Raw genomic sequence first — 14,129 nt, 5'->3', positions numbered from 1 at the left:
TGTTTCTATATCTTGGATATTGTAAGTAATATTTCAGTAATATTTCAGGGTACATATATTTGTTTCTGGATTGTTTTGATGACTGAGAAGAAACATCTTTTTTTTATGTGTATTTATTTATTTTGAGAGAGAGAGAAGGCACATGTGTGTGGTGCATGAGAGAGAGGGTCAGAGAGATGGAGAGAGAGAATCTCAAGCAGACTCTGTCCTGACCCAGTGTGGAGCTTGAACTCACGAACCGAGAGATCATAACTGAGCCTAAATCAAGAGTCAGATGCTCAACCATGAGCCACCCAGGTGCCACAGAGAAGAAACATCTTTTCTGTTTTTCTTTCCATGAAAAGTAAAAAATTCCTTCTTTTGGCTTCCTGGGAATGCTGTTGTTCTCATTTTTATGTTATTGAGTTTGTTTTTATTATACATGATAGAAAAAAGGAAACTTGCTTGTTTTCTGTCTCTTCTGTGGATACATGGAATTTAAAATTCATAGCTACCATATGTCAGAAATGCCTGTGATGATGGTTCTGTCAATTAAAGCAAAGATTCTTGACTTGGGAGCTACAGGTATATTTCATAAAGTTTATTTTAATTATTTAACACAGTTCGCTGGCTCACATTTGGAATTTACTGGATGATTGCCTTTTCTGGTTTTAATGCTATTTCTAGTAGTAACCTGCAGTAAGAGCATATCAAGTTGATAGGAAATTAGGGAAAACTCTTATATAGAGCTTTAGGTAGTGCTAAAAAAAAAAAAGTTAGAGGATCTGAATGGCTCAGTCAGTTAAGCATCTGACTCTTGATATAGGCTCAGGTGATGATCTGAGTGTTTGTGGGATCAAGGCCCCTAATGGGCTCTGCGCTGACAGCACAGAGCCTGCTTGGGATTCTCTCTCTCCCTCTCTCTGGCCCTCCCTCATTCGCTCTTGCTCTCTAAAAATAAATAAACTTCCAAAAAAAACTGAGGATTTAGAACTTATACAGTGGAAAATTCTGTTTTCATTTCAGTGTTTTTCTCTATATGTGTGCCATGTCTAATCAGAGGTAATATTCTTATAGTCATGTTCTGTCTTATTTTCAGTTTCTGCTCAGGCTCCAAACTCTGCCATCACAGCCCAAACTGGCGTTGGAGTGGCGTCCACGGTCCACCTAAACCCCATGCAGTTGATGACAGTGGATGCTTCTCATGCTCGACATATCCAAGGGATCCAGCCAGCACCTATCAGTACACAGGGGATTCAGCCAGCCCCCATTGGGACTCCAGGAATACAGCCAGCACCAATGGGCACACAGGGAATTCACTCAGCAACCCCAATCAGCACACAGGGACTGCAGCCTGCACCAATGGGCACTCAGCAGCCTCAGCCTGAAGGAAAGACCTCAGGTAACTTGAGTTTTTTGCAGGGAAGTTGGTGTGGGAGAAGGAGATATAATGGGTTTAAAATCCTAGTTCTGGGGCGCCTGGGTGGCTCAGTTGGTTAAGCATCCAACTCTTGGTTTCAGTCCAAGTCACAATCTCACAGTTCGTAAGTTCGAGCCCTGCATCAGGTTCTGTGCTGATAGTGTGGAGCCCACTTGCGATTCTGTCTCCCTCTCTCCCTTTGCCCCTTCCCCACTCGATCTCGATCTCTCTCTCTCTCTCTCTCCCCCCACTCCTTTCCCTCCCTCCCTCCCTCTGTCTCAAAAAAATAAACTTAAAAAAATTGTTTAAAATCTGGTTTTGCCACTTGTTGGCTTGGTGGTCTCTAGTAATTTCTCTTTGCTTTAGTTTCCTCCTTATAACATGAGTTGCCTAGAACTTCTCTGTCAGGGTCATTGTAAACATTAGAAACTATGTATATAAACAGCCTAATATGCATTTGCACTAGTCTATAAAGTTGAAAGAGCCGATTCACCTCATTACAGTGTTCTCATTCGGCTATTTCTTTGGAGTTGTATGTAAAGCTGGAATGTTGTATCACTTTTAGAGATTGAGAAGCAATGGTATTTCACAAGAACGGAGACTGTTTCTTGAAGTATACTGGGTACATTATGTATTTTATCTGATTTATCAGTAATTATGATTCTGAAGCAAAGAGAAGTGGTTACTGATCGTGCATCAGTAGACTTAGTAACCTCCCACTTTGCCATCTGCTTTTAGGCAGATGAACGCTGTGCTCTAAACCTTACCTTCCTGAGATTGGACAGTTATAACATGAGTACTCTAATTCTGGTGGTCTAATTGTTTTTGTCTTACATGACATGTTAGGAATGTTTATTTTTGTTTCCCTTTCGTCACTGTCCTCTCCTGCGCCCTCCCTGTCCTCCAGCAGTGGTACTGGCGGATGGAGCCACAATCGTAGCCAACCCTATTAGCAGTCCATTCAGTGCGGCTCCAGCAGCAACCACTGTGGTGCAGACCCACAGCCAGAGTGCCAGCACCAACGCTCCAGCCCAGGGCTCGTCCCCCCGGCCAAGTATCCTCCGGAAGAAGCCTGCCACGGATGGGTAGGTGGACCCAGTAACGCCACACGACACCTCTAGTTCTGAGCATAATTAGTAGAAACATTAGGCTCTCTTTGGTGCTGCTAGCAAACTCTAAATCCCTCCTTTTCTGTGACATTTTTTGATCTCTTTCAATATAGCCTCCCCACAGGCTTGTTCAGTAGGGCCTTGCCAAATGCAGACCATAGGATGGGGAGAATCCATTAACCCGTGGGGGCCAGTTTATCAGCAGCCATTGCATACTCCTTTAGGAGTTCTGGCTGTTTTGTGGAGTTCAATCCTGGACTCCCTAGGCTTGTCCAGGTAGGCACATTAATGTGTACCGTGTATTTGTTTTCCTCATCAGCCAGCATGAATTGTTCAGGGCAAGCAGTTTCCCAGGTATTAAGTAAGGGCCCTATTCAACGATGGAAGTGGACTATGTGGCCTTAGACCCTGACTTGGTGGGTGATGGGCAGGACAGTGAGTACTGTGCTCTGAAACTGAGCTTGAAAACTTAGGAGGCAGGAGGTGGGCAGTCACATGTCCCAGAGCAGCACTCCTATGTATGGCTGCACCAAGCTGATGTGTGTCTGCTACGGAAGATTATAAAGGTTAAAACATAGTGGAGAGAACATAAGCTGCTGGGTCCATATAGGATCTCCACATGCAGGGCTTTGCCTGGACCCGTCTCTTTTAAGGATGTCAGTCTGTGGCAAAGGAGCCTTATCAATGAAAATGCAGGGCAGGTTGAACATGCAATTCTACATTTCTTATCCTCTCAAAACTCTATAGGACTTTTAGCAAAGAGGCTTTCTAAAAAGACATAAGCATACAACGATGAGGAGGGAATAGAAGACTGGGTTGAATAGGAGCAGCTGGGTTACAGTGTGTAGAGAGGGTCAGAGCCCAGCATCCCTTCCCTCCCCACACTTTGGGATACACTGCCCCTCCCAACCCCAGCATGCACCTGGAGGGTTAAATCTGCAGATGGTCCACTGAACAGAGCCAGGAGTATTCTACCAGGAACAGATTTGCAGAGTGCCAAGACCTAGCAGTTCCCTCTCCCTTTTAGCTGGCGGGACTCAGCAGTTGAATGCTGTTGACAAAAAGTGAGATGTTGACTGCACTTTCTCTCTGGGCTTGTCCAGTTCAAGGGGAAAAATGCAAAGATCTCAGCACTAGGGGCTTCATAAGGTCGGGAATCAGATCCCCCTGTAAGTGAAATTTAAAGTAGGCAAGTTCTTCCTTGAACTCAGAGCTTCTGGCCAGCATTAGTGCCCTGTTCCTAATCATGAACACACAACCAAGCAGGTGTCTGAGGGGCCTTCTGACAAACCACTAGACATACTGAAAAACACAGCTTGGAACATGCAGAGGCAAGGCCAGGAGAACAAAAACAAAAAGTAAAAGCAAATAAAGACCAAAACTGAATGCTGTCTTCAAAGGACAAAAAAGATGTATCCATGCAACAGGAAGGCAGTGCTGTCCAAAAGGAACATTTGGAGAACAAAAGAATGTATCCTGACATTCAAATGGCAAGAGCAGAAATCAAACTCAGAGAAGTTAGAAAATATAATTGAGGAGGGGCTCCTGGGTGGCTCATTCAATTAAGGGTCCGACTTGATCTCAGTTCAGATCTTGGTCTCAAAATTGTGAGTTCAAGCCCTGCATTTGAGCTCTGGAGCCTACTTAAAAAAAAATAAATAGAGGGGCACCTGGGTGGCTCAGTCACTTAAGCATCCAACTTCAGCTCAGGTCATGATCTCATTCATAGTTTGTGAGTTCAAGCCCCACGTCTAGCTCTGCTGACAGTGCAAAGCCTGCTTGGAATTCTGTCTCTCCCTCTTTCTCTCTGCCCTTCCCTTCCCCTATTCTGTCTCTCTCAAAATAAGCTTAAAAAAAAAAAAAAACCTGGGGCACCTGGGTGTCTTAGTCAGTTAAGTGTCTGACTTTAGCTCAGGTCATGATCTCATGGTTCGTGGGTTCGAGCCCCGCATTGGCTTCTGTGCTGATGGCTCAGAGCCTGGAGCCTGTCTTCAGATTCTGTCTCCCTCTCTCTCTGACTCTCCCCTACTCACGCTGTCTCTCTCTCTCTCTCAAAAATAAATAAAACATTAAAAAGAAAAAGTTTAAAAAAAAAAACAACTTAAAAAAATACAGTTGAGGAAATCTCTCAAACGTAGATTGAAAATGAAAATAGAACATAGAAGAGCAAAGACAAGAAAGAGAACCAGCTCAGGAGATCCCACCTCCAAGTAATGCTATTTCAGTGAGAGATCAGAGAAAAGGAGGAATATCACATAAAAATAACCCGTAGAAAATTTCCAAACCTAAAGGGTGTGAGTTTCCTGATTTAAAGAACCACAATATGCCCAGCACAAATAGACACAGTGTGTGTAAATAAACCAGCACTGAGATACACATCTTGAAATTTCACTAACTCGGAGACAAAAAGATTGGCAACTTTCTCCTCCACATGGCTGCCTCCCTGTGACCTTTTTGCTGTGCCAGGTAGCTGCGTGTGTCATTCTCGGAATTCCTTCCTCTCTGAGTGTGCCTGCCTTCTTTAAACAGAACCCAGCTCTTCCTCAGAGTCTCGTCTCCTCCTCACTCTCCTCCCTATCCTGGGTCTGGTGCTGGGCTCCACGGCCTCTTGGTGTCTCACTGCCACTTTCAGGCCATCCCTCTTCAGAAGCACTCAGTTTATATTCAGATTTCAAAAAATTTTCACTTGAAATGTACACTTTGACAAAGCCAAGTCATTCCAGGTACACTGAAAAGTTTTCTAATAACTGAATGAAATATCAGTTTTAAATTCATTTAAATTATCTAAATGAAATACCGATAAGAAATTTTGCTCCTGGTTGCACTTGCCCACCATTCAAGTACTTAACTTAGTAGCCCCGTATGGCCAGAGGCTACCTTGTTGGTCAGGACAGCTAGAGCGGCTTGATTAGATTCCAATTTGATTTGGGGGGTATGTCTGTATGTCCTTCAGAAGGTACCTAACATCTGGTTGTCATTCTGTCTGAAATGACTTCCCAGGTCTCTGGTTTCTCAGTTGCTTGAATGCCTCCTTACCCTCCTTTCCTATCCATCAGCACACACCCACCAGCTCAAGCCTTCCTTAACCTTTTCTTCTGTCCTCCAGTGACCCACAGCCTACCTCTGTCTTCCCACCTCAGCAGCAGTGGTAAGCGATACCCACTGGGTAGCCTACCACCTTTCATCACCTTTCTTTCCTCTCCTTGACTTCTGCTTCTGGGGTCCGCTGCAATCACTTCCTTGAATACAGCCTTCACTTTCTTTCAGTTTGTGTAGCAGATGATGGTGGGAAAAACAGCCATGTTGACTGGCCTTCCTCGAGCTCACAGACCTCCACTAGGATCTCACAGGAGACAGGAGAGCAGCACAAGACACTGTCCTAGGCCACTCTCCCAGACAGTTGTACCCTGCTCCTCCCAAGCACACCTCCTCACCCATGCTCACACCAGTTAATGGACTTGATCCCTACTTGTTAGAGAAAAATGGGAACACCTAAAAGAGAACTTGGCAAACTCTAGCTTTCTATCTCCTTACCTGTCTACTCATCTCATATGTTACTATGGACGGACTCTTAGCCCTTCGCTCCAGAGCCCCTGACCTCCGCCTTTCCAGCTTGCTGAGAACAGTGTTGTAGCTCTTCTCCCTCTCACCTGCTTTATCAGTGTTTTCTCACTGGTGTTTCCTTCACAGAGAAAGCAAAAATATGCTTTCATGGGGGTTTTTTTGCTACTATTTGCCAAGAAAACAAGAGTTTGCTAACTCCATTTTTCCTTCCAGTTTCTTTCTCCATGTTCTCACTAAGGTATAGAAAACTGCATAGATAACGTATGTATGGTGTATATATGATGTAATGTAGCACCGAGTAAATGTAGCATACAACCAGGAGCTGGGCAAGAAACAGAATATTACCAATACTTTCTCCCAAAGGTGACTCACCAGTTTATCTTTTGACCTTGTTGATTTGCTTTGCCCCTTTTGGAACTTGTGTTGAATCATATGTTACATGTTTTTGTACAAGTCTATCTTCCTTCCTTTTGTTTAGTGTAGTTCACATTATTGTATGTGATTGTAATTTTTTTTATTGCTCTATGAAATGCCATTATATAACAGCACCATAGTTTATCCATGGATATTTGGGTTGTTTCCCATTTGGGGCCATAATGTAATCCTGAATGTTGTTGTGCATGACCTTGGATACATAGTTAAATGCATTTGTTGGGTACCTAGGAGGGGATTGGCTGGGTTGTCAGCTATGCTTATGTGCAACTCTGGTAGGTCCCCTGCATGCACTCCAAGCAGTGGGGGAGGGGGTCATCACATTCTTCGTCACCAGCACTTGTTATTGATGCTCTTTAAGTTTGGTTAGTCTGTGGATATAGAGTGCTGTATCTCATTATATTTAACTGTTTTCTTGGCTGTTTGCGGGGTGGGGGGATAGTTAGAATTGTCTTATTTCTTTTTATTATGGAAAACTTTAAACATACTAAAATTTTGAACATAATGAATGTTACACCCATCATTCAATTTCGGTTATCAGTTTGGCACCTCATGGCCGATTGTGTTTATCTAGATGCCTACCCACCACCTCCTACCATCTTATTTTGAAGCAAATCCTAAAGAATACATCATTTCATTTGTATACAATTCAGCATGCATCTACTGAGAGACACTTAATAAAAATATATAACCTCTTAATATAATCAAATATCTAATTCAAATTACCAGGTGTCTCAGATGTCACAACTTTTTTGTTTTGTTTAATTTATTTGAATCGGTATTCTGATAAGGTGCCCAGGTTGTATTTAGTTGATGCATCTCCTTAGGCTCTTCTTCTATGTATAGATTTCCTTTATCTTTTTTTTCCTTGCAATTTGTTGAAGAAACTTGGTCTTTTGTCCTGTAAACTTTCCTGTCCCTCCCTGTCTTTCCCAGGGTTTTGTCAATTACATCTCCTTTGTATTAGTTTCTTAGAACTGCTCTGACAAATTACCTGAAATCTGGTGGCTTAAAACAACAGAAATTTATTCTCACAGAGGTGCCTGGCTGGCTCAGTGGAGCATGCAACTCTTGATCTCCGGGTTGTAAGTTTGAGCCCCGTGTTGAGTGTAGAGATTGCTTAAAAATAAAAGCTTTTAGGGTGCCTAAGTGGCTCAGTCGTTAAGCATCTGACTTCAGCTCAGGTCATGATCTTATGGTTTGTGAATTCAAGTCCCACTTTGGGTGAGCTCAAACCCCACTTCTTACTCTCTCTCTCTCTGCCCTTTGTTCTTCTCTCTCGCTCAAAAAAAAAAAATAAAGTAAAATCCTTTTTAAAAATTTGTTCTCTTGGTTCTGATGGCTAAAAGTCTAAAATCAGGATGTTGACAGGGTTGTTGCCTTCTGGATGCACCCAGAGAGAATCTGTTCCATTCCTCCTTCCCAACTTTGGTGGCTGTTGGCAATCCTTGGGTTTGTGGCTGTATCACGCCAATCTCTGCTCCATATCACATGGCCTTTCCTGCGTCTCTGTGCCTCAAACCTCTCTTTCCTTTCTGTGATACGGATACCAGTCCTTGGATTTATGGTCTACCCTAACACCAGAAGGGTTTTACCTGGAGATCTCTAACTTAATTACATTCACAATGACTGTTTTTTTTACATTCACAGGTACAGGGATTAGGACTTAGATACCAATTTAGCCCCCTACCCCTGTAGTGTAGTTTTGCTGTTCTTGTCCCCTCCATGTTTATGTTTTCTCTGGTTACTTGAACCTAAAGCTTGAATAGATTTTTTTTTTTTTTTTGTAAAACCACTTTATGAATTAAAATGTCTGGAAGTCCCCCTTTCTAAGATGTTCGCAGACTTGATGATCACTCTCTGGATCCATTAATTAGGCTTTGCAAAATGGTGAATTCTGGTTGTAGCCATTTTCTCTCGACCCAGTCTCATTTAGCATTTTTCACCACCCCACAAAAACTGCACATGTCACACTTACAGCTTCCACGGGGCTGAGTCTACCGGTTTTCCGTCCGGTCCATACATGGCATCTATTACATGGCACAGTTGACACTAAATTGGTCACCGTTTTTCACTTGACTTCCAGGAACTTTTTCTCAGGTCAGTATAAACATGTAAACACAACAACAATCGTGAACACTTCATACGGATTTCAAATTTGATAAGTAGAAAGGAGATGTGGGTGGTTGAAGCAGCAGCTAAAAGAGTGACTGTGGTTGCTTCCTAGAGAGAGACAGGGGATGGGGAGGGCGGAGGGACCTATGTTGTCAGAAGTGTTCTAGTGCAATTTGGCATTTCCAATAATGTGTCTATATTATTTTGATAAAATTTTTAAATCCATTTTAAAAAATACCTAGCAAATGTAGTGTTTTTGTTTTGTCATAGTTATACCTAGGAAATATTTACTTCTTCTCCTTTAATGCCCTCGGACTGTTGTTTTCTGGGTTTGTCTGGTCTCTTTCAGAATGGCAGTTCGGAAAACCCTCATTCCTCCTCAGCCTCCTGAAGTGGCTGGCCCTCGAGTGGAAAGCTCTATGCGGAGTGCATCCGGGTCACCTAGGCCTGCGGGGTGAGCACATAAATGTTACCACTCTTGGTTCCAGCTGCACGTAATCGAGGAGGAAAAAGTCTAACACGTGACAAATTTTACAAAATTTGCCTGTGTGAATCTTTTTATGTCCACATTCTAGCTATGTGACCTGGACATATTTCTCAGCCTCTTTGATTCTTATTTTTGAGGTAGCCATATTTATAACATCTGTTCATAGGATTCTTGTGTATTTAACCGCAATGATCCCTTCCAAGTGTTTAGAGCAGAGCCTGCCTCATAGTAAACACCCAGTTATCGTTGCTGTCAAAAATGGCATCAAGTCAGTAGTTAATACATGCGGCTTTTTTTGTTCTTAATTCCACCAGTAATACTGTTTTGGGGAAGAGAGAGGTGATGTAAAAATATAAAGTTAAAGTCATTGTCCCATCTTCCACCCACTTTGCCAGTCCCACTAGCTAGAATTATGTTGATTGGTAAGAGTGTTAAGTTATCTTTCCACATCTTTTCTCTGTGTACACAGGTAGATAGATTGAGTCTCAAAACAGGATCTTGCTGATTAGAGTGTTCTGTATCTTGCCATTTTTACTTTTACCAGTAACAGCTTGCTATGAAATGTATTTGAATCTACTTCATAAAACTTCATTCAAGAAGAAAATTATGAATGTCTTGTATGTGCCAGGTGCTGTTTTAGAATCCAGGAATATATAAGAGTGACTAAGACAAAGCGTCCGTTAAGCTTAAGTGTCCTAAAGCTCATTTACTAGTGGGTGTAGAGAAACAAATACATGAAGAAAAGGAGGCAAGGTGGAGGGAACGTAAAGCAATGGGGGAAAGAGGTGACGCTGTCCAGAAAGCCTCCTCTGAGCAGAAGTTGAAGAGCATGAACAAGAGCCAAACGCTCCCTGCTGTCCACCTACATTAGGCAGAACAAAGAGCGGGGCCAGGGATTTGATGTGGGAGGACGTGTGGTCGTTACTTTGCCCGTTAGTGCAAAAGGAAAAATAACTGTTCAGGGGAAAGCCGTGAAAATTATCATAATTGTAGGGGGCGGGGTTGTACTTATTCTAGGATCTTTAAAAACATTGTGAAAATATTCACAACTGTCTTATTGTCGGTTATATGTAAGGAAGTGAAAAAAGTAGTAAAACTAACACTTATTGGTACACTGGAATTTAAACATGAGAAACATTGAGAACTAACGTATTTTATTCTAAAAACTAATCAGGAGTAGTTGGGACAGTGCTTGCCGCCTTCACATTATAGAACTTGATGCAGAGCACCAGTCCTTCCTTGGGTTGGTGAATTGTCGTACTCCTTTCTAAGTTTCCATCTGCTTCTGACATTTTATCCTGTATCTTTTCGGTGTTGGCAGATTATCTCCAAGAGTTTGTTTAATGTGAAATATTTTGCCAGCATCACTTCTAGGGACATCTTTTCATCCTTTTCATCAAAACCCTCTGCTATAACTAATGTATGGAATATGGGTGTATGTTTCAAAGCAGAATCTTTTAACTGTGCTAGCAGCTATACCAAATAGCTTAACATTAATTCATTAAATTAAAGTTAATTAATTACTTAACTTTGAAATAAATTTGTTTTTAGTTTAGTTTTTTTTTCCCCCATTCTCCTTGTAATTGGCCTTTTTCTTTCAGTGTGGCAGCTAACTACCACTTTGGCCTAAGTAGGATTGATTGATTGAATAGTCCTCAGTCCAGAGTAGAAGTCAATTCTACATTCTGTTCCTAGTGGAATTTAAACTAAAAGATGATAAGCGACTTTACCATCTTTGTTTATATTCATTAAACTCCCTGTGTGGTCCATACCGTATCTTTATACAGGCCTAGGGCTCCTCCTCTCTTCTCCTTGCTGTTGCCAGTTTCAGATCTTCTAATCACATCCAATTTTACTTTCAGAATTACTGCTTTTTTCTGCATTTTTATCTATGTTGGTCAGTGTTTGCTCTCTGACATCCATTGTAAAATTTCACCTGGGTCTGTCACTGGGAAACAAGAGACTGCATAGCTCCACACCTCGCTGTGAGCGTGAACTGAATAACAGATGTGCAGCAACCACTCATGGACATATTTCAAAGGAAGTGATATGATCGGTCATAGATACTGATGCACATCTGTTACTTACATAGTGATTTGTGGACTGAGGAGGTAGCAGCAAGTTTGCATAAAATTGCCTGAAGTTTGTGTAACTACTCACAGTTAATATTACAGTGAGTGGTAGCTCAAATTTGAACTGCATTGGTGGGAGGCTGGTATAATGTAGTTACACACATACATACTTATATGTAGAATTCACACACTGCACAAAGTCAGGACTATCTGTATGATAGGAATACACAAGAAACAGCAAGAGAAATGGGCCTAGAACAAGAGGAGAGTTGCACATCATGGTTCAGATATATAATTGAGGACCAGATGATGTAGGGCTTTGTGGATCATTCAGAGTCCTTTGAATTTTATTCTGGATAAGACCAAGAGCCTTCAGAGGGCTAAGGCATAGGAGAGACATGATTTGATTTCTTTTTAAAAGGATCGCTCTAGCTACTGTGCTGGGAATAAACTGCAAGGAAGCAGGAGTGGAAGCAGGAAACCAAGTGGGAGATAATGGAGCCCTAGACTGTCGTAGAGGCATGGACCACTGTGGAGGTAGTAAAAGTCAGATTCAGAGTTCAGATTCTGGTTTTATCTTGAAGGTACAGCTGACAGAATTTTCTGACAGAAAAGGAGAAGTCCAGGATTACAAGGAGGTTTTGCCTGAGCAACTGCAGATAAGGAATTATTCTTTCTGAAGTAAGGAAGCCTATGGGAATAAGGAAAAAAATTGAAGAGTTTAGTTTTAAATATTTTACTTTTGAGATCTCCATGTGGTTAGACACAACCAGGTGGAGATGTCAAGTGCATAGTTGAATATAAAATTCTGAAGTACAGGAGCGCCTGAGTGGCTCAGTTGGTTGAGTGTCCAACTTTGGCTTGGGTCATATTCTAATGGTTCGTGAGTTCGAGCCTCACATCTGGGTCTGTGCTGACAGCTCAGAGCCTGGAGCCTGCTTCAGATGGTTTCTCCTCCTCTCTCTACCCCTTCCCTACTCGTGCTCTTTCTTTCCCTCTCAAAATAAATAAACATTAAAAATTTTTAAAAATAAATTAAAGTTCAGAGGTACATACTGTTCTAGAATTGAAGATAGAAGTCTATGCTAGTGATTAAGTTTTGGCAGATCAATGTTTTTCACACCGTAAGAGTGGAAGGGATCCTGTCGACAGTGAGTCTAGAGAACAGACCTGGTACAAAGACCATGTGTTCAGACACGTCATCTTGGGAGATCAGAAAAATGAAAAACCAGAAAAGGAGACAATATTCCTCCTCCTTTACCATGTGATGTTCCCCAGATGTGTCGGTGCCATAATTCATCCTCCATTAATGTGCACTGAAGTTATTCCCATTTATCACCGTGATAAATACTGCAGTGAGTCTGTATCATTGAACCCCTCTGCAAAGATTTCTGGAATATATTTCTAGAAGTAGCATTACTGGGTCAAATTAAATGTGGAGTTTAAATTCTGATTTCCAATCACTGTACCTATTTCTGTCCTCATGAAATGTGTTCCCTTTTTCTCTACATCATTGCCAACATTAGATACTAAGCTTTACAAATTGAATACATTATCTTTCATTGTTTTTCAAGTGCTTTTTTTTTTTAAGTAGCACTAAAGTTACTTTTAAAGCTCTAGTAGGAGGAAATACAGTTCCTGAAGCGTCTGTGAAGTACCTTTTGTACATTCCTTGTAAGCACCTGTGTGTGTAGAAACTTAGGTGAGTGAGGAGTGGCTATTTGCCGTCTTTCCTGGACTTCATGTGGTTCCGAGGTAGGTTGTGGTGGTAGAGGCCCTCACATAAAGGCACCCAGATGGCCTTCCTTGCAGTGGGCAGTCTGTTTCTCTGGCACCGGAAAGAAGAGAGCATTTGGATGGTGAAAATAGCTAGCTGAAATCAGAGCAGTCTCCCCACACTCCCACGCCCAAGTAAAAGAAATCTCATGTAAATTGCTGCTTTAGGAATAACCGGCCTCATTCACTGATGAGTAATAAGATGATACTCATGAGAAGATCACTAAAATTAAAAAGTAGAAAAAGAGCAACAAAATATTCTCATTTGTTCAGTAAGACCACACACCAGAAAAGTGGGACAGATGAAACTTATTTTAAAATTCTGGCTGTGAATTTAAATTACTTAATGAAGTCAGCACCACCTCAGTGAAGGAAAACACTGAGATAAAAGATGAAATGCAGACTAAGTGACCAAACACAAAGGGATGTCATGTGAAGGGGCAGAACTTAGTAAAGACGGAAGAAACCACAGAATGAAGGTAAAATTACAATAGAAGACAGTGTAGACATAGAGGATAGAAATGGAAAAAGCAAAAATTTTTTTAAATATGAAACAAAACCCATTGAAAATATACTATGATACAAGATCAAAGATATACATGTCAACATCTCAGAAACCAGTATATGACTTGGGGCACCTGAGTGGCTCAGTCAGTTAAGCACCTGACTTCAGCTCAAGTCATGATCTCCTGGTTTGTGGGTTTGAGCTCCGCGTCAAGCTCTGTGCTGACAGTTCAGAGCCTGGAGCCTGCTTTGGATTCTGTCTCCCTCTCTCTCTGCCTCTCTCCTGCTAACACTCTGTCTCTGTCTCTCAAAAATAAATAAAAATTTTAAAAAACTTTAAACTTAAAATAAATGAAACTAGTACATGACTTAAAAGTAAGGATGCATTAATATCATCATTAATCATTTTTAAGTGGTACACACAACATTGGTGTATGATTACTGGCCGCCTAGATGCAGTGAGATACTGCAGTAGAGTGCTGGTATGTGGAGATAGTGGGGGTCAAGGGAGGGAGCGAGAGTTCTCAGTACATCTTTTGAAACATGAATGTATTACTGGGGCACCTGGCTGGCTTGGTCTCAGAGCATGTGACTCTTGATCTTGGGGTTGTGAGTTCAAGCCTACATTGGGCATAGAGCTCAAAAAAACAAAAGTGAAATGTGAATATATT

The 14,129-nt window shown here is 41.7% G+C and overlaps 1 protein-coding gene across 7 annotated transcripts in view; it reads left to right on the top strand.

Annotated features, from left to right (window-relative positions):
- The window catches only part of SAP130 (Sin3A associated protein 130), a 76,069-nt gene that overhangs the window by 34,443 nt on the left and 27,497 nt on the right, over positions 1 to 14,129 (top strand). For 4 of the 7 annotated variants that reach the window (XM_029934790.1, XM_029934793.1, XM_029934789.1 and 1 more), the window contains exons 13-15: positions 1,079 to 1,381; positions 2,307 to 2,484; positions 8,969 to 9,073. In XM_029934790.1, the coding sequence (XP_029790650.1) occupies positions 1,079 to 1,381; positions 2,307 to 2,484; positions 8,969 to 9,073 (586 nt within the window). The remainder of the gene's footprint in view (positions 1 to 1,078; positions 1,382 to 2,306; positions 2,485 to 8,968; positions 9,074 to 14,129) is intronic. The other 3 variants (XM_029934788.1, XM_029934792.1, XM_029934791.1) reach the window with 3 other exon arrangements.

Source organism: Suricata suricatta, chromosome 3 (assembly GCF_006229205.1).
Source record: "Suricata suricatta isolate VVHF042 chromosome 3, meerkat_22Aug2017_6uvM2_HiC, whole genome shotgun sequence".
Lineage (NCBI taxonomy): Eukaryota > Metazoa > Chordata > Mammalia > Carnivora > Herpestidae > Suricata > Suricata suricatta.
The sequence above is the reverse complement of the archived record's forward strand: the minus strand, read 5'-3'. Positions and strand labels throughout refer to the sequence as shown.